The 22,721-nt window shown below is 60.1% G+C and overlaps 2 protein-coding genes across 2 annotated transcripts; one reads left to right on the forward strand and one right to left on the reverse strand.

Moving 5' to 3' along the window:
• Window positions 1-747: 747 nt before the first annotated feature.
• Window positions 748-13,877, reverse strand: POMGNT1 (protein O-linked mannose N-acetylglucosaminyltransferase 1 (beta 1,2-)). The gene is made up of 22 exons (XM_035538021.2): window positions 13,768-13,877; window positions 13,198-13,374; window positions 11,979-12,087; window positions 11,538-11,653; window positions 11,294-11,359; window positions 10,716-10,829; window positions 9,955-10,072; window positions 9,559-9,657; window positions 8,917-9,044; window positions 8,426-8,496; window positions 8,084-8,159; window positions 6,930-7,013; window positions 6,739-6,780; window positions 6,465-6,523; window positions 5,966-6,038; window positions 5,542-5,670; window positions 5,087-5,212; window positions 4,870-4,934; window positions 4,267-4,311; window positions 3,962-4,097; window positions 3,474-3,583; window positions 748-3,325 (listed from the first exon to the last, which is right to left on the reverse strand). Exons 2-22 carry the CDS (start codon window positions 13,306-13,308, stop codon window positions 3,223-3,225), a joined length of 1,980 nt encoding a protein of 659 aa, XP_035393914.1. The 5' UTR covers window positions 13,309-13,374; window positions 13,768-13,877; the 3' UTR covers window positions 748-3,222.
• Window positions 13,878-14,141: 264 nt separating this feature from the next.
• On the forward strand, window positions 14,142-19,027 carry LURAP1 (leucine rich adaptor protein 1). The gene is made up of 2 exons (XM_035538042.2): window positions 14,142-14,356; window positions 17,191-19,027. The coding sequence occupies exons 1-2, from the start codon at window positions 14,162-14,164 to the stop codon at window positions 17,851-17,853; spliced, it is 858 nt and encodes a 285-aa protein (XP_035393935.1). The 5' UTR covers window positions 14,142-14,161; the 3' UTR covers window positions 17,854-19,027.
• The last annotated feature ends 3,694 nt before the right edge of the window (window positions 19,028-22,721 follow it).

The raw sequence follows: 22,721 nt of genomic DNA on the forward strand, positions 1-22,721 counted from the left end.
CCCTGCCCCGTCCCCCCCCCCGCTTTTGTTTTGTTGCCACCAACAGACTCAGGTTGGCAGCTCGGGCAGCGGCTGGCTCGTGGCAGCAGCCCCCCGTCCCCCCCGGTGCCTTCCCTGCGCTGTGACCTTGGGCAGGAGGTTGGGTGGAAAAAAAAAAAAGAAAAAAAAAAAGCCCCTTTATCCCAGGCTCCCATTTCCTCAGGAAGAAAAAAAAAACCCAAATCCAATGAAGTGACCCAGAATCTTTGCCCCGGGGGCTGGCTGCCCACCGGAAGGCGGCGAGGGGCACGGAGCTGGGAGCAAGTGGCAGAAGGTGCCAGCAGGGAGCACAGGGGCTCATCGCGCCCAGCGCCAGTCCATGGTCAGGGTTTGTGCCGGTTATTAAACTGCAGATAGCGACGATAAAGCTTGAGGAGGAAACAGAGAACCCTGGCAGCCGCCAGGGCTCGGAGGACCTCTGCTGGCACCGGCGCTGCAGGGCAGGCTCCTGGAGGTTGACCCAGAAGACAAGCGGCCACGGGAGCCACCAACCCTCCCTGGCCAGGCCGTTCCTTGGGAAAACACACACCCCCAGCAGGATATTTGGGCCAAAAGGCTCCAGGCGCAGGCTTCCAGCTGTGGCAGAGAGCTGCAGGCACTCCCTTTTGCCTCCGTCAGGCGCTGTGGCCCGGAGGACGGCTCTGCCCCGTCCGTGCAGGTGGCCCCACAAGGCGCAGAAAGCCCCAGATGAAACACCCGAGGCCCAACAGCTGTGCAATGTTTATTCTTGAAAAAATAATTCGATTCAGAAAGCCCTGGGGATGCCCTCGCCCCCCAGCCCAACCCCAGCTGCCGAAGGGGAGCCTCGCGTGAGGAAGGGGGGACGGAGGGAGAGGAGCACCCAGCACACCCAGCAGCCCGCCACACGCAGAGGGAAGGGACGAGGAGCTCGAAGGCCCGGGGTCGAGTCCTGCTGCTGCCGAGAGCTGTAGTGCCCTGGGCCCTGCAGGCCGGGGAGCAGCACGCGGGGCAGAGAGCTCCCGTGGAGCCATCCCCTGCCTGCGGGACCAGCATCTCCCAGCCTCAGGCTGAGTCCGGCCAGCCAGGAAGGGAAGGGGGCAGTTGGTTAAAGGGAAAAGGGGCCTCGGGAACCGAGATGCCGAGGGAAGGGCCTCACAGGGGAGAGCCACTGAGGTTTCTCCAAAGCAGTGCCTGGGAGCAAGTGGCTTTCCCACTGAGGAAGCTAAGTCCCTTTCCCAGAGCATGTAATGAACCTGTTTCTCATATTTAACTAAATTATTAAAAAAAAAAAAAGCCCAGCCCCATCCACCACCTGTGGGCTGCCCCCCAGAGCACCAGAGAAGGGCACCAGAGAAGTTCAGCCTGAGCCCCGGGGCCGGTACCGCAAAGTCTCAAGGGTGCCACCCTGCACCCTCAGGACACACGTGCCACCTTCTGTTCCTCTCCTGTGTCTGTCCTGGCTGGGGCAGTGCACACACAGCTGCCCTGTTGGGGCCGGCGTGGGTCACAGCCCCTGGAGTCACGCTAGAGCTGTGCCGTGCCCACATGGGCAGAGAGGAGCAGATTTGCTGGGTTCACCAATATTTTCCTACCCCGGGCAAGGAAGGAGGAGGTGAACAGAGGATGGCGCCAGGGGAACGAGACAGAAACCTTCCAGGTCTGCCTCCTTGCAGGCTGAGGGCTGCTGGCTCTCCACGCTACTTTCCTGCTACCTTCCCCCAAGCAATAAATAAATAAGTTACTGTAGTGTAGACCCCAGCGGGCGCTGGGGTGTGCGCTCCCAGGGGGCCCCGGCACTCAGTTCACAGTGAGAAAACAAAGGGGACGAGCCCCTGGCCCACAGGGTGCTGCGCCCTAGGGCCCAGCCCTCGCATCCCCTCCCTGTGAGCGCAGGGAAGGGGCTGAGCAGCAAATCCAGCTGCTGGCACAGCAGGCGAGCCAGAGCGTCCCTGCACTAGGGTGGGGGACTGGGGCAGAGACGTGATCTCCTGCCTCGTGGATGAGGCAGGGAGGTGCAGGGAGCAGGGGACTAGGGCTGGCCCTAGTGGGGGGAGAAAGTTAGTACCAAGGGGCTGGGGAGGGGGCCTGGGGTCCATCCTAAGGCACAGGAAGAGGGGCAGGGACCCCCTCCCTCTCCCTCTGCAGAGAGGGCGTACCACGCCAGGAGAACCAGGCTGCCCCTCCTGGATCAGCTCACAGCTTCCCTGCTAGCATCGTACCACAGTAAGGGGGGGATTCAGGGGAACAACTCCCCCTGCCCGTCCTCAGCGAGAGCTGGGGGTACCTGACAGGGAGCAGAGGCAGGGTACAGTACCACAGGCAAGGACCACGCCACGCCGCAGCATTTCCTCTCTCCAGGAGCGGCTGCTGGAGAGCCCAGGTCCATCCTGTCCCCGCAGCCGGGGGAGTCCCTGCTCGCTGCTCCCATCTCGCTCTGCAAGGCACTTTCACCCCCAATCCTACAGCTCGGGGGGGGCAGGGCTGCTCCCCACGGAGGAGGTGGGTGAGGGCGGTCTGAGCTGCAGCGCAGAGTGTGGTCCTCCTCCATCCGCAATCCTCTCCGGCTCCCCGAACTGCAGGGAAAGGACAGGGGCACCCGCCTGTCCTCGTGCTGGGGACAGGGTGCCCCCTGCGTGCCCCTAAGTCCAGCTCCTCCTCGGCATTCCCTTCTGCCCCCAGCAGTCGCTGTGGCCCAGGCAGGGAGATGTCCAACCCAGTCTTCAAGGTGCAACCGTTGTGCAGGAGAAAGCAGCTGGAAGATCCCTTCTTCACCACCGTGCTCACTGCTGGGCAAGAGTTCATAAATAACACCCGGCTGGCGGGCTGCAGCGCTTGTACACGAGCGTGCTGCCTTCTTGGGATCTGGGAGCAAAAATGGGAGCAGAGGTGTTCCTAAAGGCCTCCCGCAGCCCCCAGGTGAGCACTGCCTTCCTCCAACCTTGCCCAGCCAGAGGGCAACGGGAGCAGCATTAGTAAAGAGTCTGTGTTAAAAAATGTTCCTGGGACGATGGGGGTGGCATGTCTACAGGGAAGGACCCTGCCCCTGCGTGAGGGAGAGGGAGACCGTGACAGGGGGCTGGAGGTAGCCCAAAATCTCAAACTGTAGCCTGAAATGGGAGTCCACGTCCAGCCACCAGCCTCCAAGAGCCGCTGCCAACTCAGTCTCTGCACTGTGGGGGTCTCCGTCCTCTCCTGGCCCCCCTCACTTCCCAGCTGCCAGCCTCACGTCTGCTCTGCTGCAGCAACTGCTGGCACTGCCACTGCCCCCTCCTCCTTCGCAGGGGGCTCCATGTAGATCGGCACCACTGACGAGGGCTTCTTGGACCTGCGGGTGAGAAGGCTGGATGGGAGCTGACACCAGCAGCGCCAGGAGCTCCCAAAAAGTGAGCTGAGACAGAAGCAGATGACAGTGTCCTGGGCAGGGGACGGTGCCAGGGGGGAATTACCCAGGTTGCTGTGTCCCCGATACTCACGAGTAGGGGGAGGCAGGGACCCCCACGACGAGGAAGTGGTTTTTCTTGCGGAAGAGCCGCCACAGCCCCTTGTGGTTCCCGCGGACGTCCAGGTCCCAGATGTGGAGGCACTAGGGTGGAGGGGAGGGAAGAAGAAGCATCAGTGCCCACCTCCACCCACCATCAGTAGAGGGTGGGGATCCTGCTTCAGGACAGGGGTCTTGACCAGCACACCCAGGTGAGCAAATAAAACTTGCAGACAAGCTTGGCCGTGGGCTCCCACACAGGGAGGTCGCAAGATTTATCCACAATAAGCCAAGCACCTGCCTAAAAACGACCCAGTGACTTCTGTAACCATCAAGAGCTTAAACATCACTCAAGGGCAGCATGAGAATCCATCTGCTGAGCTGTGCCCATGCCATGGGCAAAACCCAAGAAAAACAGCCAGGTGTTTTCTAGCAATGCCAAGATCAGTGCAGGGGGGAGGATGTCCTATGCCAGGGCCTCACCTTGGCGAGCTGAGTCCAGGTGGTGAAGTCTGCTTCCTGCTCCATCTTGATGAACATGACATAGACCTTGCCCTCAGTGTCGGGCACAAAGGAGTCCTCGCAGGGGTCCTTGCTGTGGTCCAAGACTTCAGCCTCACTGCAGAAACAGAACGGGGAGTGAGAAGCCAACCTGCTTCCTTCCCTGTTCCACTGCAGGGTGCTTCACACACGCAAGCAGTGGCTGGGGCCACCTCCACCCTTTCTTCTGTCCTAGCTGGTCCACCTAATGTGCTCCATGGACTCCCACCCTTCCTGCAGGCACTTACCCCAGGATCCGATGAATTTCAGTCTCATAGGCATCTTTTCTCAAGCTGTTGAAGACAGAGCACAGAGATCAAGGCATAGTCAGATAGTTTGATAAAAAAGGATCATCTCCAAACGATCTTAATTAAAGACTACCCCACTGTAATACTAAAAGGCAGGCTGGAGACAATGGATGGAGAACAGGGACTGCTATACACCCTAGGCAGGATGTGGCAGCAAAAAAGTGACCTTTCAATGTTAGCCAGGCCAGCTCTGAACTGCCTCCACCAAAGCATCCATGTCTTTGAGAGGAAATAAACAACAACAAAACCAAAACCCACGCAGGCACCTTATCAGTGAAGACGAGTATTAGGGACAGGTGTCTGTCCCTCACTGTGGCTGGGGTCTCACAATCCAGAATGAAGGAGGGGTGCTTTATGCCCAGGCTGCTTCTGGGCTCCCTGGAACATGGGTTAGCCGAACACAACCTCACAAAAAACACTGCAAGGATTCATCCAGAGGGGCCAATGTGCTGCGACTGGAGGTGATTGATGGTTGTTGTGCCACAAGGGAGATATCCTCAGCACATGCAACTGTTTCATCCAGACCTTCTGACCAGTACTCACCTCTCCACATTTTTAAGCTGGACATTCGGAACCGTGTTGAACTTGTGCTTTTTGAAATAGGCTTCCTGGTAAAAAGAGAGAGAGGATGGAAAGAAAACAGGGTTCAGCAGGGAGTCAGCAGTACTCGGACGTCACCTCAAGCACACCCACTACTACCTGGAGAGGTGACTGGGGTCAGAGCTCAGCACCAGGACAGGGCCTGGCAGAGGTCACTCACGTGGAAGTAGCCGTTCATGTTGAGCCCCACGATGCCGAAGTGGTAGGAGCGCGAGATGTCGGGGATGATGCACTCCCGGCCCTTCCGCTGCTCAGGCATCCGCATCCACATGTCCCAGTCCCAGAGCTGGGGAAGGGAAACTGCTGCTTACACTCACGTTTGGGGACATCACTCAATAAAACGGCTGTCCTGGGACCCTTCTGGCTGCCCTCACAAGCTGTTGTCCCCACAGCCCAGCTTGCCAGGGCTGTTCCAGCCACATCTGTGGCTGGTTACATGGTCCTCAAGTTAGTTCCTATCCCAGATCCATCCTGCTTGGGCATCCTTCCCAGGGGAAGCTCAGAAAGAACCAGGGCCCCTCCAAGAGCCGAACCGACAGATATCAAACGATGATCAGGGACTGCAAATATACAAAGACGTAGGTGCAGAAGACAAAGCCCCTCGAGTACGCTCACCTTCTCTGGGGTTGGCCACTTTGGCTCCAGCTCATCCTTGTACAGGCTCTTCCGGAGCACCCAGCCCAGGCCCGGCATGGTCTCCACACGGTACAGGAGCGAGGGGTCCTCAGCTGTGTGCTCATAGCCCTGCGACGTTATGGGGAGCATTCAGCACCCTGAATCCATCCCTACCCCTCCAAGAAAGGGGGCAACTTGCCCCGCGGAAACACCCAGCACTGGAAGAAGGGGACAGCCACTGGGAAGCACGGGGCAGGGACAGGATGGAAATTTGCAGGGGCACTTCTGAACTGTCCAGGGCTGGGGAGACACACCCAGGCTGATGGTGCTGGGGGAAACCTGCTTTACAGAGAGCACTCAGCCCCCAGACTTGGGAACAACAAAGGGCACAGCTGTCCCTGCTCCACCATCCCCCCTAACCCACCTGGTCGTTCCATGCTGAGATGCAGTACAGGCTCTCGTCCTCCTCCAGTAGGTGTATTGACTGGCTCAGAAAGCTGAGGAAAGAGTTGCCCAGTCCATGGTCAGAGACCCTTCCCACAGACAAACCAAGGAAAATTCTCGGGAAGTGAGCCATCCCCAACCGCTGGGGATGTTTAACCCATCTCTTGGGCTGAGGTGGCTGATGTTGGCATATGTGCATGTGCAAAACAAGTCAGCGGCTCAAAAATAAACAAAACAAACAAAAAAGGACAAAATCTACAAAATCCCAGATGCTCAAGTGACCCTGCACCAAGACCTAGGGACAGTGAATTCAACAACCAGTCTCTGTGCATGCAGAGCTCAGCTACAGTTGTTGGCTAGGGACTGCTTAGCCCCGGACAGGTGAGCTACATCACGGCGGGGATCTGGCTTCTCCTGAGGCAGCCAGCGAGCTCCAATGAAACGCCCCTGAACAGAATCTCAGTGACCCACAGCTTTACCTGAAGAAGTCAACAGAAATGTCGAGGTCTTCCTCCAGAACCACAGCAAATTTGGCATCCTGTAGGGCAAGGTGAGATGTCAGAAGGATGGAGAGGACCAGGACAGAGCAGACACCAGGCAGTGCCCCCAGTTGTGCTGCTCCCTGCCCCACAGGACCAATTCCAGCTCCTGTGAGGGAGGCTATCACAGACGCCGCTCTCCCAGGGCAGCTTTGTGCTGCTTCACTCCCAAGGGCGAGCAGCTAGACAGGGCTCAGGCAGAGGTCTCACTTACCGGGAACAGGTTGAAGGTTGCAGTCAGGCTGGCTTTGTAGTGCTGCAAGAACAGACACATCATTGCCTGTGCTAGCATCAACGCCTGGACCACAGGGAGGGGCAGCCTGGCACAGATGTGGGGCTAAGCCTGCCTCCCTCAAATACCATCCCAATAATAAGCTCCCCTGGGGGCTGGGAAGGGTCTCTCACCTGGGAAACTCTGGCATTTTTAATGCTGATGGGAGTGTGCTGGATTCCTGAGAGGCCAAACAGCTCCACAACATCCATTGGCTCCTGCAATGGGAACGTACAGAGCCTGTCAAACATGTGGGTTTAGACACATTCTCCCCACTCTCTGCCACAGTGTCAGCTCCCTGGAACAACAGCAGCTGGCCAATCTCCTCTGTGTAGTTGTCCTCCTGGGGATCAGTGAGGCTCCACCTGATGCTGTGCTAAAGACCCCACTGCAAGGAACTCACCAAGCCATCTTGGTCCTTCAGCCCCTAGATATCACTACCCCATTCCATAAGTTTTTGTTAGACCCGCTACTTTAAATACCCAAACTTACACCCAAAGAACATCCAAGAGGCCCCAAGTTGCTAGTCCCCCATGGACAGTGCAGATATAAAACAGGTACGTCCAGGAACACCTTCTACCTGCTTAGTAGCAAGACCACAACCAACTCCACTTCCTCCCACAGCTGCCAAGAAGGACCTCTCTGTCCAAGCACATTCTCACCGGGGTCAGAAGTAATCCGTATTTGGGCTGAAATACCTCTGCTCCTAGAAGGCCCCACCAAAACCTCCATCTTCTCGGTATCCACCATGGCAGCACGAGCATCCAAGCTGCCCCCTCGCAGCAGAGGGATACTGCTCCAGTTGCCATGGCAATGGTTACTGCTATCTTTAAGCACTCTGATGCACTGCAGTAACAGCCTGCACAAACACACCAGCTGCCCCAGCCCCACAGCCTGGCAGCGCTGGGAGAACTGCCCCGGGCAACTGGGAGCACATCCTGCTGCCACAGAGCCACGGCTTGCTGGGGGACTCTCAAGTGCTTTCAAGGTTGAGCTGACGGGAAAGTCTTCGAACTCTCAAGAAACAGCTCTCCTCTACCAAGCCACAGCTTTCAGTGGCTTTTTTTCCAAGCCACTGTTTCCACAGCCTTGTGAAAACAGACTTTTTTTTAGGGTTCCATGCCTCCAGACTTTGCAAAGAAGCAGATGAGGAGCACCCTCACCGATAGCAGGAGGAAGGGTGAAGGGGCTCACAGCCTGCCACCCACCAAGGACTAGGGCAGCACCACATCCCCTCGGCTGGGGGACCAAGGACCTGTTTACAGGGACCCCCCAGGAGTGTTCTCACCTCATAGTACCCATCAATGAAGACCGTGATCATCCGAGGATTGACACCCTGAGCCGACAGCAAGGAGCGCAGCATCCTGGGGAGAAACCGAGGGGCCTGAGCACAGCACAGTCCCAGTGGGTCCAGGCCACTCCGCGGAGGGGTACGGATTCCTTGGGGTGGGGAAAGGGGGCAGGGTGAGGGAACAGGACACGGGACCCAAAGGCTCTCCCCTTTCCCATGGCCAAGGACCCTGGGACCTGTCCCAGAAGCTGCGCCCACGTTGTTTGAGCAGCAAGAGGGCTTAACCGTGCCTGACCTCGCGGCAAAGAGCAGACAAGTCGCGCCCCCTGGAGCGGTTACCTGTACAGGTAGTTGGGGCGGTTCCCTGCAATAACAGCTACAGGCACGTCAAAGACTCTGTTGTCTTTGAGCTGGAAGAGAAAACGTGTGTGAGTGTGGCTGGGTGGTGCCGTGCCACCAACAGCAGGATCCAAGAGGCAGGGACCTGCCCGCTGTTAAACCCAGCACCAGCCACCCAGGATATGGCCTGCTCAGCGCTGCTGGAGACCCTGCCAGCTTCTTCCCTTCATCCCACCTCAGATCCTGCTCCCAAATCCCTGCCTGCATCCACCTGGAGACTTCTGTTCAAACCTGCCAGTGCCGTACTAAGGACAGCCCCTTCCCCATGACCCCAGCATCTTCTTCCTACATTGCCAGGGGCTAAAGGCTTGCCCAAGGGCAGTCATCACCACTCAGCTGCTGTGTAGGGACGCGGCTCTACATCTGAGCCGCACGTGGTCCTGTCTAGCCCTCCCTCCTGGAGCCTTCCTGATACTCTGCCCCGTACTCACAGGATCAGGGTTGAACTCAATGGGCGTGGGGTCTTTGCAGCTGCAGACGCTGCCGTAACCTTCCACTTTGCTGCAGAACCTCCTCCGGCGGTGGTTCAGCTCCGTGTCAGGCCAGTGGCACTCAGCATCTGGAGGCACCAAGGAAAAAAAAGGATTCCTCACCCCCACGGCCTCACCTTGCGTACTCCAGGCTGCCACACGGATGGCTTGCCCTGGGCTCAGCTATCACCAAACCAGTGCTTGCTGCCGTGAACGAGCATCACTGCAGGATACAGCATATAACCACAGGAGCCATTTGGAAACCGTTCCCACTGCATGGCCTCTCTGAGGCAGCAACAGGCCTTGTTTGAGGCCAACAGTCAGAAAAGACTGGATCAGGCCTAGTTTGGAGATGTGACAAGTGGCCACAACATGTACCAGGCCCTCACCCTCACCTTTCTCTATGACCACACCTGGAATAGCCATGGAAGCACGAAGAAGGGAAGCCGGTGCCATTATAAGTCACCATCCCATGTCAAACAGCCTTAAAGCCATTCTGGGGTGTTGCTAACACACCCACGGCTCTGACTCGAAAACACCAAGAACGTGGGCAGACGTCCTCCAGAGACACCCAGCACCGCAGAGCGGATCTTATTTTCCTACCTTCCACAGATGTCAGATGGACTTCTGTCTTCAGCAGCACAGGGTCACCCCATGTCGAGAGGGCAGGTGACTTGGCGTGCTTCTCCCCGTACACCTCCCCTGGAGCAGGGACACGGGGTCAGGACGGTCTTGAAGAGCCAATCCCCATCGTGTCAAGGCATGAGCAGAGCTGCAGCTCAGGGTGGTGACTTAGCATCCCGCCCTTGGCCTTTGGGGAGTTGCTAAAGGGACATGTTCTGCCTCCATCCCCTTCCTCACCCCCAGGAATGGAGCTGCCTACTCTTCTGTGACTTGTTGTCTGCTCAAACAGCATTTTGGGGATTGGGCATTTTGGGTTTGTCTTCACCTATTAAGCAGCTAGGAACACTCTCCTGGCTAAGTGCTAACCTCTCTTACCTCCCTTCTTCCCCACAAATGTCCACATGTCTCTCCAGCTCAGGAACGGTGCAACTTGGCTCCCCAGGCTTTTCAAAACGTTCTTGGCTGTGTCCTTGAGGTGAAAGGAGCCTTCATCCTGGAAGCAAACACAACCCTGCAGCTGAGGTCTGCCTACCAGAAGAGTCTCCCATCAATACCAAAGAGATACAGGGCCCATTCCTACCCTGGAACCAGCTGAGCCAGAGAAATTCAAAAGCAGGTTCCCAAGATCTCCACACCACTAAACCTGCTGGTTGTTTCACCATGACCTACGGGCAGGTCAGAGGAGTCAGACTCCTGTTTCCTCGAGACCACACTGTTCTCAAGCAGGGACAGCGTCTACCAACACTTCACACATCTGAACCTGCCACCTTAAAGCACGGTGGTGCTCACAAAGTAGCCCAGAGCCAGCACAGTCCACTCCCACCTCAACAGCCTGGAATTTGGCACAGAACACCACCCAGAAAGGTCCCACTACATCCTTATATTTCTTCACATTCTTTCTCTACCTTGTTTACATCTGCAAGTTCTGATGCACTCTCTTTTTGCCCTCCAGCCTTACTGAGCACACAGCAGTAACCAGGGAGAGTGAGAGGACGAGAGAGGCGTCCAGCCAGGGAGACGCAGCACAGCTGGGAATGCGACATTTAGCTCTGGGAACACCCAGTGACATTCAAGAGTCCAGCCTGAGGGCGTCCTGATTCGAGGTGACATTTTCTTTTGACACTAATGTCACCTACCTTAATGGTGAAGATCAGGATTCGGCCCCGGGCAACCATATTGAGGAAGAGTACCATGGCTTCGTCTTCATGAGGAGAGTAGGTGTCAAAGACCCTCTTGGCCATCACGTGACCCTGTTGGCATTCAAACACAAGATGCATCTTAAGTTTTATATGATCAGGACAGGTGGGAAGATGGAAGTCTGCCCTGGAAGTCTCAGATCCAGAGCAACACGATGAGTTCATCTTTTGGTACGCTACGGAGCGAGTCCCCAGGCAAACTCTGCCTTTTTGTAGCACACAAAGTGCTGAGGGGCAGCTTCAGTCAAGCCCATGACTCCTCTTCTTCCTGCTCCCCAGTGACATCCCCGTTGGGGTTCACATTTCTCCCAGTCTAAACTGCCTAGGAAACCAGTCAAAGCCTTTGAGCTAGACAAGCACAAGAGAGACACCGTGTTGTACTCTGGCATCTGGAGGCAAACTAGTATTCAGAGACCTCTCTCCTGGCTGCCCGTCTCCTCACACACCCAACAGTTAGACAGGAAGGACACACGCAGCTCAGGGAGAAAGCCACACGCGGACACGCAGGGATGCTTTACCGTAGCCTGGTTTAAGACGATGACGTGGATCCCTCTTCCCTGCTCACGAGCCTCATCTTCCAGGACCTGCAGGTGGAGGAGCGATGACAACCAGAAGCCAGCACCCCGTATTCCCTGCCCATTCGGCACAGCAGGGCCCCCAAACAAAGGGCAGGTCTCTCTCTGTGACTTCTGGTCAGTCACGGAAGTGCTCTCACTGCCTGGGGTCACAGCGTCACCCGTTCAGCCCCATCCTTCCACTTACCGTCGTTCCATCCACAGCCACGTAGACCTTTGACCTGCTGGAGTACACCTCGACATCCAAGACCTTCTTGTTGCTCACAGGGTGCCTAGGGACCTCCACGTTCAGCAGCTCATCATCTACAGGGGACGAAAGCCCAGGCTCAACCAGCCCAAGCACCTCTGGCTTGTCCCTGCTCCGCCCTAGCCCAGCCAAACCCCCAGGCACCCCAGCCCCCCAAGCCATGGGTCAGAACCTAAGAGGAAAGCAAGTGAAGGAAATCCAGTAGAGCAACAGGTCTGACCCCTTGCAGACCTCTGCAGCCAAACGTGTTGAAGTAGACGGACCACGAATGGAAACATCCTTTTCTATTTTTTGTTAAACCCACAGGCACAGACCTGTTTTTCATGCTGTAGTTGGCCACAAGCTTCCCCAGATTTAAAGAAATTACTTCCTGCCCCTCACCGTAATCCTGTGCAGACTCCTCTTCCTCCTCATAAGCAGCTCTCCGGGTGTCCAAGATCAGTTTGATGTTCACGATCACAGTTACAAGCAGGAAGAGGACAGCTCCTGTCTGCAATGCAGGATGCTCTGTGTTAGCAGCTTGTAACAACCCCAAGAGCAGGCCGCCTCCCTGGCAGATCTGCACGGCACCCCAAGGAGATCTGCCAAGGGATCTTCAGTACCATTGCCCCCATTCTTCTTTTTCAGACACAGAGCAGAGCAGAAACTACTCCAAAGGCCTGTTTTTTGAGACAGGAAGACTTGGAACACAAACATCCAGTGGTGGGAAATGATCAACCTGCAAGGTGGAAGCTGCAAGATCCCAAGAGGATGGCAGCACTGCCTGGGATGCAGGACAGCCTGGGTTTGAAGGCAAGGCCTCAGCTGACACCTTCACACCTAACACTGCCACGGAGTTGCCAGCAGTGCCTGCCTGAAAGATCGGGCCTGATCCCAAGGACCCCAAGCAGTCTCCTTCCCCAGGGAGCCCTCGTGAGCCTTCGTACCCCCAGGCAAACACAAAACCTTCCCCTTCTCCTTCCCTCAGTCACTGACTGCCAAATCTCACCAGGCTCCGCTCACTGTGGGAACAGCTCCTTTTGTGCAGCCCCATGGGCAAACCCTCCCCATCCTTATACCCCCAGATGTCCCCTGGTGTGGCAGCTCAATGACGGATTAGCAGTTTTATGGTACAGACGAGCAGGTCTGTGGCTTTCTTAAACACCAGCTGCCTCTAGGGCATGAGATCTTGTTACTCAGTCCTATTTTCTGTCTGCCTGTTGCGCCTTATACCAGGCTTGGTTTGCAAATCACCTGGCAGGAATGGTTTCCCACTGTGGGCAGAGCCCTACCGCACTCAGTACACACACAGAACCAGGAGGGAAGGAATCAGACAAGTCATTCTTTTTAACTAAGAGTCTCCCAAGGAAGCTGAACAGCTTTATCTTCTGCCATAGCCACTTAATGGTCCATTTGCAGCTGGAAGGAGCTGCTAGACATAGCAGACCCCTCCATGCAGGAGGGCAAAGGCACTGGGGTGGCATTTCTAGGAACAGGTTTGGCTTCCCCAGCACGTTAGGTCACCCAGGCCTCCTGGCAGACCCCCCTCCACCCACGCAGCTGCCCCATAACCCTGCAAACCCCGCAGATTAACCTCCCTAATCCACCGCGGGCGACTCACCTGGCACAGCTTCCTCAGCGCCCGCTGGTTCATCAGCTTGTACTTCCAGGCCAAGTACCAGCTCCGCTTCTTGTGGGGCTTGAGCACGGCGTTGGGCTTCCACTCCTCCATAGTCACGGGGGGCAGGGACGAGGGTCAGGATGCGCTCGCCTCCTCACGCGGGGCCATCGGGGCTCCCTGCGGGGACGGGGTGGGCACAGGTTGAGGTTCAAATCCCCTCCCCAGCAAAACCAGAGCCTGCCAGCTGTGGGTGAGGGCACTGTACGGGGAGCAAGGAGAAACCCCCGACCCCAGGGGCTCCTGAGGGCCCTGCCCCGAGCCAGCCCACCCCGGCGCTGAGGGGCGGCGGAGGCCCCAACCCCCCCCCCCCGGTACTGAGGGAAGGCCCCAAAGTCCCCCTGGTGCTGAGGGGGGACAAGGCCCGGCCGGGCCGAGGCCTCCCCGGGGAGGCCCGGAGGAGGCCGCAGGAGGCGTGAGGCGGGCCCGGGCCGCCCGGTGACCGGTTGCGGGGTGCGTGAGGGCACCACAAGGCCCCGTCCCGGCGCGGGGCCGCGTCCCGGCGCTACTCACGGCGAGCCGGGGGCCGGGCCCGCTCCGCGCCCCACTGGGCGCCGCCGCCGCCCCCTCAGCACCGGCGGGGCCGCGCCGCTTCCGGCGCCGCAGAGCGCCGCGAGACGACCGGGAGGAGGGGGGGGGCGTGGCCTCGCTTAGCCCCGCCCACCGCGCCGCGAGGGGGCGTGGCTTCGGCGGCGGGGGAGAGCGGTTGCGGCGAAGGGCTGCGGGGCTGCGGCGGAGGGGGGCGTGGCTTGCGGGGAGGGGGCGCGGTTTGCGGAGAGGGGGGCGTGGTTTGCGGGAAGGAGGCGTGGTTTGCGGGAAGGAGGCGTGGCTTGAGGAAAGGGGGCGTGGCCTCGGTGACAGCGCCGCCCGGTGCCGCCGCCCGGTGCCGCCGCCCGGTGCCGGCCGCATGGAGGGCGGCGGGGAGGCGCTGCCCGCGGACCTGCGGGAGCTGGCCGGCAAGCTGGGCCGGCGGCCGCCCGCCGGGCTGCTGCGGGGGCTGCGGGCTGAGCCCCTCCCGGTGCCGCTCCCGGTGCTCCCGGTGCCCGTTCGCGGTGCCCGCCCGCCGCTCGCCGACCGCCTCCGCGCCCTCCGCTTGGAGCTGGTGAGTGCCGGCACCGGCGGGCGGAGGGGAGCGAGGGGCGGGGGAGCTGCGGGTTACCGGGCTGCGGTGCTGCCGAGCCCGCCCCGGTTGCCCCGGGGGTGGCCGCGGGCACGGGCCGCTCCTCGGCATCACCCCGCCGGCACCGGGGGGGAGCCGCCGGGCTCGGGGAACGGGGCGGGGTTGGGCGCCGGGGGCGCTCCCACCCACGGGAGCGGCGTTTACACAGGGAAAGGGGCCAAAGGGTGCCCCCGGCACCGGCTGCACCGGCCGTACCGGCAGTACAGTCCCGCCGGCGGAGCGGCGGTGAGGCCTGGGAGGCCGAACCGGGCGGCCCCGGTGCCCCTTGGCTGCGTGGTTGTACTCTGAGCCGGGGGGGAAGGTCCAGAGCCCGGCTGCTGGGAGGAGGAGGAGGAGGAGGAGGAGGAGGAGGAGGAGGAGGAGGAGGAAGGCTGCCTTACCCCCCGCGACACCCTCAGGGCCCCGATTTGGGCCGTATTTTATAACCCCCGGCTCTCAGCACCGAGCTCGGGGCTTTCCTCCCCCTGCCACGGCCCTTCCCATCCCCACCCCATGCAGCGGGGCCGGCGGCGGTGGCCCCAAACCGGGGGGCAGCCGGGGTCCGGGGGGGCCCCATCGCCCCCCTGCCCCATCCCCATCGCCCCCAGCCCCCAGGCAGGACCCCGAATGTCCCCCCGTGGGCACAGCACCGCGCCTGGCCCCCACGCCGCAGCCGTGCTGGGAGGAGAGGCTTGCCCGGCGTGGGCGGCGCGGGGAGGAGGCAGCGAATTCCCACATTTTCCTGACCCAAAGAGGTTATTTTATCCTCGGGGGCAAGATCCTGTCTGTGGGAGGGAGGGGGAGCGGGTTTGGGGGCGAGGAGCTCATCCTGCCCTGGTGCTGGGCTGCCCTTTAATGCCCTTGGGGACGGAGGGGACAGGGCAGAGGTGGCGCTTGTCAGGGTGGAGATCCTAATTGCAGCTTTGTCCCCAGACCCTTAGGCCAATTTCCTCCCATTGCCCCAAATCTGTCAGTCCTGGAGGGAGAAAAAACCAACGCGTGGGTGCTGGGGAGGGACGAAGGACCGTGACCCTGCTGTGCTGGGGTCGCTGCCCCCTTTTAGGAGGGGACATTTCAGGAGGATGGGATGGCTGTGGGGGGACAGCGTGCTGGGGGAAACTGAGGCACGTCCCAGAGCAGGTTGTCCGGTGTCCCCCAGTCCCATGCCACGCACCGGACACCGCGGTCACCTTGCTCCCCGCTGGCTGCTGCTGCCACTTGCAGGGACAGCGACATAAAGGGCAGCTGCCTTCTTGTAGGATCTTGTACGATCTCGGTGTCCTTCCACGCTGCCCTCACCTGGATGCTTATAGGCGTGAAGCAGCGGGGCTCAGGCTGGCCCGAAGTTGCAGCAGATCAGCCAAAGAAACCAAATCTGGGGAGCATCCCTCATCGGGATCCCATCCCTTAATTTGGGGCGGCTTCTGACCTCACGGCCCCGCTCCCCCCTCGCCTCTCCGCCTGTCACGGCTGGATGTGGTGGAGAAAAACGCAATTTCTCCAGGCCTGGGGAGGACGTCAGGAGCTCCCAGGCTGCCTCGTCCAGCGCGTCCTCCGTGCCAAGGCCAGATGCTTTTGGAGCGTGCGGAAAAGTCCGTCGGAGGCGGTTTGTGAAATAACTTGCCTAGAAAGGAAGTTTCTGCAGTTCACAGCTGGCTCCTGCCCCAGTCTGGGCTGGCTGCAGCTCTCTCATCCCCTCGCAATTTATTTATTTGTTTTTTTTTTTTTTTTTTAAATCCAGCCTGATGGGTTTGGGGAGGGGCAGGGGGTTGGTGTCGGGTCCCTATAAGCCTTTGCCCGTTTTCTTTGCATCTTCTGAGCTGCGAGGCGTCACGTGTCGAAACCTCTCTCCGGAGCTTTCCCAGGCTCCTTCCTCCGGCGACTTTGTCCCGGTGCCAGCCGTGGGACTGGAGATGGGGCTCCCCAGAGACCCGCGGGGCACGCTCAGGGCAGCTTTTCCCTCGGCTGAGGACGTGGCTGTGTTTCACCAGCTCCCAGCCCAGCTGCGATTTGCCTTTGGAGATGCATTGCTCACATTATCCCAGCTCTCAGCCCTCGTCTCCCCTCGCACCAGCTGCCCCTACCTGGCTCGCCGTGGGTTTCTTTCCCTCTCCACTCCCCCCCCCCACCCGCCTTTTTATCCCCTTTCCTGGCAAAATATTTCCGCCCCGCACAGGGGAAATCCAGTGGCTTTCGGCGGTGAGTATCATACGGCCAGGAATGTCTTGGCACGCCGGGCTTCCCGTTAGGAAACCAGATGTTCCTGCAGGAGCTGCAGCTCTGCGGAGAGCTTCCCCCGGCCCCGCAGGGGCAGGAGGCAGCCAAGCGAGGGTGGGATCGGTGATAGGGACCCCATAACCCCCTGATACCCCCACCATGGCTCCAGGCTGGGCGCAAACAAGGGCCAGGATGGATGCCTTGTGTCTGATTTTTCTTACATCTCAAAAAAGGTGATGTTTGACTGGGATTTTTGGGTGGGATTTGGGTTTCAGTGCATTCAGGGGATGCTCTGGGCTCAGATCTGGACCCCCTGTGCCCGCAGTTATTTGCTTGCCCCCATCCCTGTGGGGGTGCTTGTGTATGGGGAGGGCTGCGTGGGTGCCATAAGTTGTTGGTCCTTGATGATGGGGTCCCCGGGTCTCAAACAGGACCACGGGGCTGGGATTTGGGGCCGTAGGTCTCTGGGGGCCGGGGACGGAGGAGGGCGAAGCGTGCCGTGCCCCCCGCTGAGCCGTGCTCTCCGTCTCCCCCCCCCACCCCCCACCCCCCCAACCCAGGCCTACCTGCGGGCGGTGGACGTGAAGATCCTGCAGCAGCTGGTGCTGGTGAACGAGGGCATCGAGGCGGTGAAATGGCTGCTGGAGGAGCGGAGCGCGCTGCCCAGCCGCGGCAGCAGCCTGGCCAGCAGCCAGTACAGCCTGGCGGGCAGCCAGGCGGCCTCGCGGCGGGGCAGCTGGGACAGCCTGCAGGACCCCCCCGACAAGCTGGACAGCATCTCGGTCGGCAGCTACCTGGACACGCTGGCTGACGACATGGACGAGTACTCCCAAAACGCCGCCGAGCCTCCCGCGAGAGCCCTGGGCAGGGTCGAGCAGGACTGGGGCAGGATGGACCCCGAGAGGGGTCTCGGGAAGCTGGAGAAGGGCAAAGCGGAGCACGAGTGGCCCCCCGCAGACCTCGCCCCGGACCAGCAGCGGTTTGCCAAGGAGCCCCAGGTGGCCAACGGCTACTTGGGCAAGCAGCCTGGCTCTTTGGAACCGGGCAAAGACCCCAAAGTGCCAGCGGGGGCCGGGGAAAGGATGGGGAAGGGGAACCCAAGCGGGAAGGCTCGGAAAGCCGAGGCTGACTCGGAGAACTGCAAACTCACCAGCAAACTGCACGCGGAGTACGACGCCCACTGGCGCTGGCTCCAGTCCCAGGACGACGTGACGTTCTTGTAGCCCCTTTGCTGGTCTTCACGCCCCCGGCCCGGCTCCCCTCATCGCCTGCTCTGCTTCGTTCGGCCCCGCTTGGGAGCGTGGTTTGGCTGGGAGGGGGTCAGGGTGGTTGGGTCGTGTCCCCTTGTCCCTCTGAGCCCCCCGCCAGTGAACGTAGCTCGGAGGGGCTGGGTGAGGGCTGCCTGCCCCGTGGGCAGTTTGTGGGAGAGGCAGGGCGAGGTGGGTCCCCCTAAATTTAATCCTTTGCTCTGGGGTGAGCTGAGCACCCCCGTTGGGCGTGCTTGTCTCCATCGCCCTCTTCAAGGCCAGCGCCCCTCAAGGGTAGGTCTGACCTGGAGGACCTGGGGCCGCAGCACGTGGTCGATGCCAAAATCCCCTTCCCTGAAGGGGCAGGTGGTTTCGGTGACCTGCAACGTGGTGGGGTGGGCACCGTGGCTGCTCAGCGGGGCTTTCTCGGTGCCCTGCAGAGGAGGGATTTCGGCACAAATCTCCCTTCCCCACGTGCCCGCAGAAGGGCAGAGCAAAGTGGGAGTTTCCTGACGTGTTTTGAGGCTCCTCCACCAGCATGGATTTGCAGTGACCCTGCCCCAGAGATGTCCTCTGTGCCCTGAGAGCCTTGGCTTCTTCCCGTGCCTTTCACTGCCCGCCCGCTACGCCCCCCCAGCACCCCCGGCTTGCAGAGCATGGCTTGTGCTGGAGCTATGCTGCCTCGGGCAGGATCTGCTCCCTCCAACAGATGATGCGGGGAAGGACCTCGGCATCCCACAGCCTCAAGGAGGGGGTTCTTCCACGCACAGGGAACGAGCCTGGAAGGTGCTGGCCCCAGCTGGGTGCTGCAACAGCCGCCTGCTTGCCTCGGCACAGGTTTTCCCCTCCATCTGTGAGCTGAATCCTGTCTCCGTCCTTGTTGGGGTGGTGGGAATTGGTTCAACTTCTCCTGAAACAGCTGGGAAGCCGAGAGAGAGGGAAGACCTTTCTGGAGCAAAGACCTTTCTCGTGGCTTCCCGCATAGCTACCGCGTCCCCCAAGGCTGGCAGTCCCTGGCTTTCCCTCGAGCTCTGCATGCCGTGAACCCGCTGGGGGTCCCTGAGGGGGGGGGAACCTAAAGTCCTCCGGCATTGCTGAAACCGCTGTCGACAAAAATAGCTGGCTTAATAAATGGTTGTGTTTCTCCAAAGCCACGCTGTCGGTGCTTTGGGGAGCTCGCAGAGGTGTTGGGGGGGAGGCTCCTACCCCTGCTCGAAATGCCCTGGGGCCAGCTTCCCTGTCCCTGCTACCAACAGCCCCCAAAATTGGATATCCCCCAAATCCAGACCTTGGAGATGGAGATGGGGGGATGTCCCATCACATCCCCAAACCTCCTTGGGGAAATGGCCCCCGCCGGGGGATGTCTGTCTGGCTGCCAGGTGGGTGTTTGGGGGCTGCAGAGCACCCGTGGGTGGGTGCAGGCTCTGTCACGGGGCGGTTTGGCGCTGGGACCCGGCAGGAAAACAAGCAGATAAAGCAGCCGGGCAGGAGCTGAGCCAGTGCCAGAAAACGCCCACCTCTGGTGTAACACCACCAGTGAGCCAATTCTTTCTTTTTAGATATACACAGAGATTAGGCTGCCTTAACGAGGCAGTAAAACGCTTTAATAACTAGCGAGGAGAGCTGTTAAAAAGTCCCACGGGCTTTCCCCTCCCTGCGTGCCCCGAAAAGGGCCCGTCCCCTAAGTGCTGCGGCCATTTAATAAGTCGTATCAACCCTTGCATGGAAGTCACCTTTTCCCAGGGAGGGAAGAGCCTGGAGCTGGGTCCCATGGTCAGAGGGGTGGCATCCAGCTCGGCTGTGGTCTGGGGAGGTGGTGAAAGGGAGCTGGGGGACCCCAGGCTTGATGCTGCACCCCAATGTCCCGGTGCGTGTTGCAGCAGGATGCTCCCTGCTGTCCCTTGCACTGGTGCAGGGCTGTGTTGCTCCAGTAGCAGATGCTGGGAGGAAAACGCTGCGATTTGGCGCTGCTCGAAAATGCACCCGAGCCGGCTCTGTGCCGCGCGCGAGCACCAGCTTGTCCCGCACCTCCCCGCCACCGCCCTGCCTCCGGCACCAGCTTGGGGATGTAGAGATAAGAAGGTCTAGACAAAAGTGAGTCCAAACGGGCTGGCAGAGCCCTGCTTTCTGCTGCCTTTGTGCTTTGTGGGGTGACCCAGGCACCCCGCTGTGCTCAGTGCCAGGTGGGTGCACCCGTGGTGCTGGCTGCGCTCCCTTATCTCCGTCTCTCCTCCCCGAACCCATCTGCCTCTGCTCGTGAGGCTGCGCTGCAAACAAACAGTGTGGGACCTCGGCGGAGGCTCCTCGGCATCTCAAAAATCCCTTCTGGCCCCCGCAGCAAATGCTCTGCCTATGCATCACAGCTCCCGTCCCTCTCCGCTGGTGTAACCCTTGGCGGGGAGCTGCGGCGCCACTGTGCTTTGGCAGCAGGGGTGGTCTCCTGGGGAGGCTGAAATGTTGGCGCTGGTCTGAGCAAAGCGGTGAACCCCTGGGGACACCAGTCCCATATCCGAGCTCCCCAGTCCTGCCTCGCTCCATGCTCAGGACCCCTTTGTATTCTTGGCTTTGGCAGCATCCTGGGGCAGCGACGCCTTCCCAGCCTGTCCCCAGCGTGTGGATGTTCCCAGCTCAGGTCTGGATTTGGCCCTGGTACTCAAAACTCTTGTGTGCTGTGGCTGGTTTTGGATGGGGGCTATAGGCACAGCTCTGCAGGCATCTGCTGGGATGAAGGGACAAGGACAGGCTGTGGGTTTGGGCTCCAGGCTTGGTTCCCTGCCTTGTGCCCCCTGGGGAGGATGCTCCAGATGTGCCACCTTCTCCTCCCCTGTGACCTGTCACTTAGGAAATGTCCCCCCCTGTTCCCTTATGGGGCTGGGGGTCACCCAGCTCCATGCCACCCCAAGGGTGACACCAAAGGCTGTGTGACCACGGGCACCCCTTGGCCTTTTGGGGTCACCTCGTCACCACCTCCTGCCCGCCAGCCCTGCTCAGGTCCCCAGTGGGAGGGGAGAGGAAGAAAAATCTGCATTGCTCTTCTGAGAAATTAATCTGCTTTTATCGTCTTAGCCCAGCCTGACCTAAAAGAACTCCTCTGTTGTTTTTTCCACGGGGTGTTTAAAGGGAAAATTACAGTAAACACGTTGCAAAGAGGCCGTGGGAGATAAGGGCCAAGGGAAAATCAGCATGAGCAAGGGCTGCACAGCCTCTGGCAGGATTTCCCGTGCTGCCCCGCTCCTGGGGGCTGGATATGAGGACGGCCTCTGCTGGATATAAGGACGCCCTCTGTGAGCACCAAAAGCAGAAACAGCAGAGGGTTAAAACGCGCTGGGTGCAGGCTGGGGACCTCTGGAGAGAAGTGCTGATGTCCCTGTGCTGCACGGCCACCCCTCGTGGTGATGGCTGGCTGTGTCCCCTGGGTGGGGACACGGGTACACCTCTCCCAGGCACCCTCTTCTGCCCCATTTCACGTCCTTTGTCCCCAGGGGCACAGCACAGGTGGCCCAAGTGCCAGTCCTGCCCTTGCAGCACTGGTGTGGGATGTGCGGTGGGGACCCTGGGGGTGACCACAGCATGGCCCTGGCCAGCACCTCCCACGGTGGCAATTTGGGACCTGCAGCCAATTTTGGGCAATTAAAACGCTGAAGCTCAGGCCTCGGGGTTGTTTCCAGATGTGCGGCCGTGCGGAGCTTCCCCCTCCCCTGCCTCAGTTTCCCCCTTGTTACGGGAAGGATTAGGAAGGGAGGAACCCGCCAGGCTCCACCAGCCCCTTCTGCTTCTCCCCCAAAATGTTATGCCCACCCCACAGGGGTCTTAGGCTGTGTTTGGGGTTGGGAGCCTCCTGTTTGTGAGGCTGTGCCAAAAGGCACGCTCTGCCTCCAGCATCTCCAGGAGAAACGGCTGAGGGCTCATAAATGCGCTCAGGACTCAGCACCCGAGCAATTTCTTGTGCCACGTCCAGGGGAAAAGGCAGATGTCAGGCGGTGGCGGTGCTGCATGGATTTGGGGATGCTGAGGAAGGTGACACAGGACACCGGTGTCCTCGGCGGTTTGGCAGGGCCCAGCAGGGTCAGTGAAGAGACCAGCTGCAGGCAGACCCAGCGCACGTTTCTGCCGCGCGCTTGGTGCTCGCCGCCTTTGCAGTCGTGCTGCTTTGCAAGACAACCTCGTCCTTTTTCCTTCTCTGCCACTTTTTGGGGTCCTGAGCCCCGTCCTGCTGCCCTGCCAGGCTCACGTGGAGGGGTCCCGGCTGCAGGAGGCCTGGAAGGAGCGGGTGGCCACAGGAGGGAGCTTGGCTCCTTCCTTCACATCCCGCTCCGAGGACAGCGGGTGACAGAGGGACCTGGCCTCAGGTGCCCAGGGGGACACGGGGGACCCCGATGCCCAGCCCCATGATACTGAACAGGCAGGGGAACGAGGAGACCAGCCACCCCAAACAAGCTCCTGTTCCCCTGGGACCCTCCCATGTCCCCCAGCCCCCAGCCAGCTCCGTTGGTGCCACCCTGCTCCCGGGGACCAACAGGGCTGGCACCTCTCCGGGACCCCAAATCCTTCCTCTGGGTCGGTGCAGAGAAAGGGGATGCTGTGGCAGCATGAGTGGTGGGATCAGCAGGGGTACATACACACTCACACCACACACACAGAAGTAGGGGGACCGGTGTCACCCCCTGGCTCTGCCCACCCGTGCAGAACAGCCCCCATCTCCCCCCAGCACCCCCAGCAGTGACACCGCCACCCCCGACAGCCACAGCACCATCACTGCTTCTGTGGGGCCGGTGAGGTTCTGGATGAGGCCCTGGCCCTGCTACGGGGTGCCCCGGCTGCCTCGGGCTGGACCGTTTGCCTTT

The sequence above is a fragment of the Cygnus atratus genome, chromosome 8 (assembly GCF_013377495.2).
Source record: "Cygnus atratus isolate AKBS03 ecotype Queensland, Australia chromosome 8, CAtr_DNAZoo_HiC_assembly, whole genome shotgun sequence".
NCBI classification, from domain to species: domain Eukaryota; kingdom Metazoa; phylum Chordata; class Aves; order Anseriformes; family Anatidae; genus Cygnus; species Cygnus atratus.

What these genes read in the sequence shown, in the direction of transcription:
- POMGNT1 (XM_035538021.2), bottom strand. Translation starts at nt 13,308, where the DNA reads ATGGAGGAGTGGAAGCCCAACGCCGTGCTCAAGCCCCACAAGAAGCGG. An exon ending in AGTGGCCAACCCCAGAGAAG is followed by an intron (nt 5,213 to 5,541) that starts GTGAGCGTACTC and finishes TCCCTTCCCCAG; the next exon opens with CTCTGGGACTGGGACATGTG. An exon ending in CCTGGACTCAGCTCGCCAAG is followed by an intron (nt 3,584 to 3,961) that starts GTGAGGCCCTGG and finishes CCTCCACCCTAG; the next exon opens with TGCCTCCACATCTGGGACCT.
- LURAP1 (XM_035538042.2), top strand. Translation starts at nt 14,162, where the DNA reads ATGGAGGGCGGCGGGGAGGCGCTGCCCGCGGACCTGCGGGAGCTGGCC. An exon ending in GCGCCCTCCGCTTGGAGCTG is followed by an intron (nt 14,357 to 17,190) that starts GTGAGTGCCGGC and finishes CCCCCAACCCAG; the next exon opens with GCCTACCTGCGGGCGGTGGA.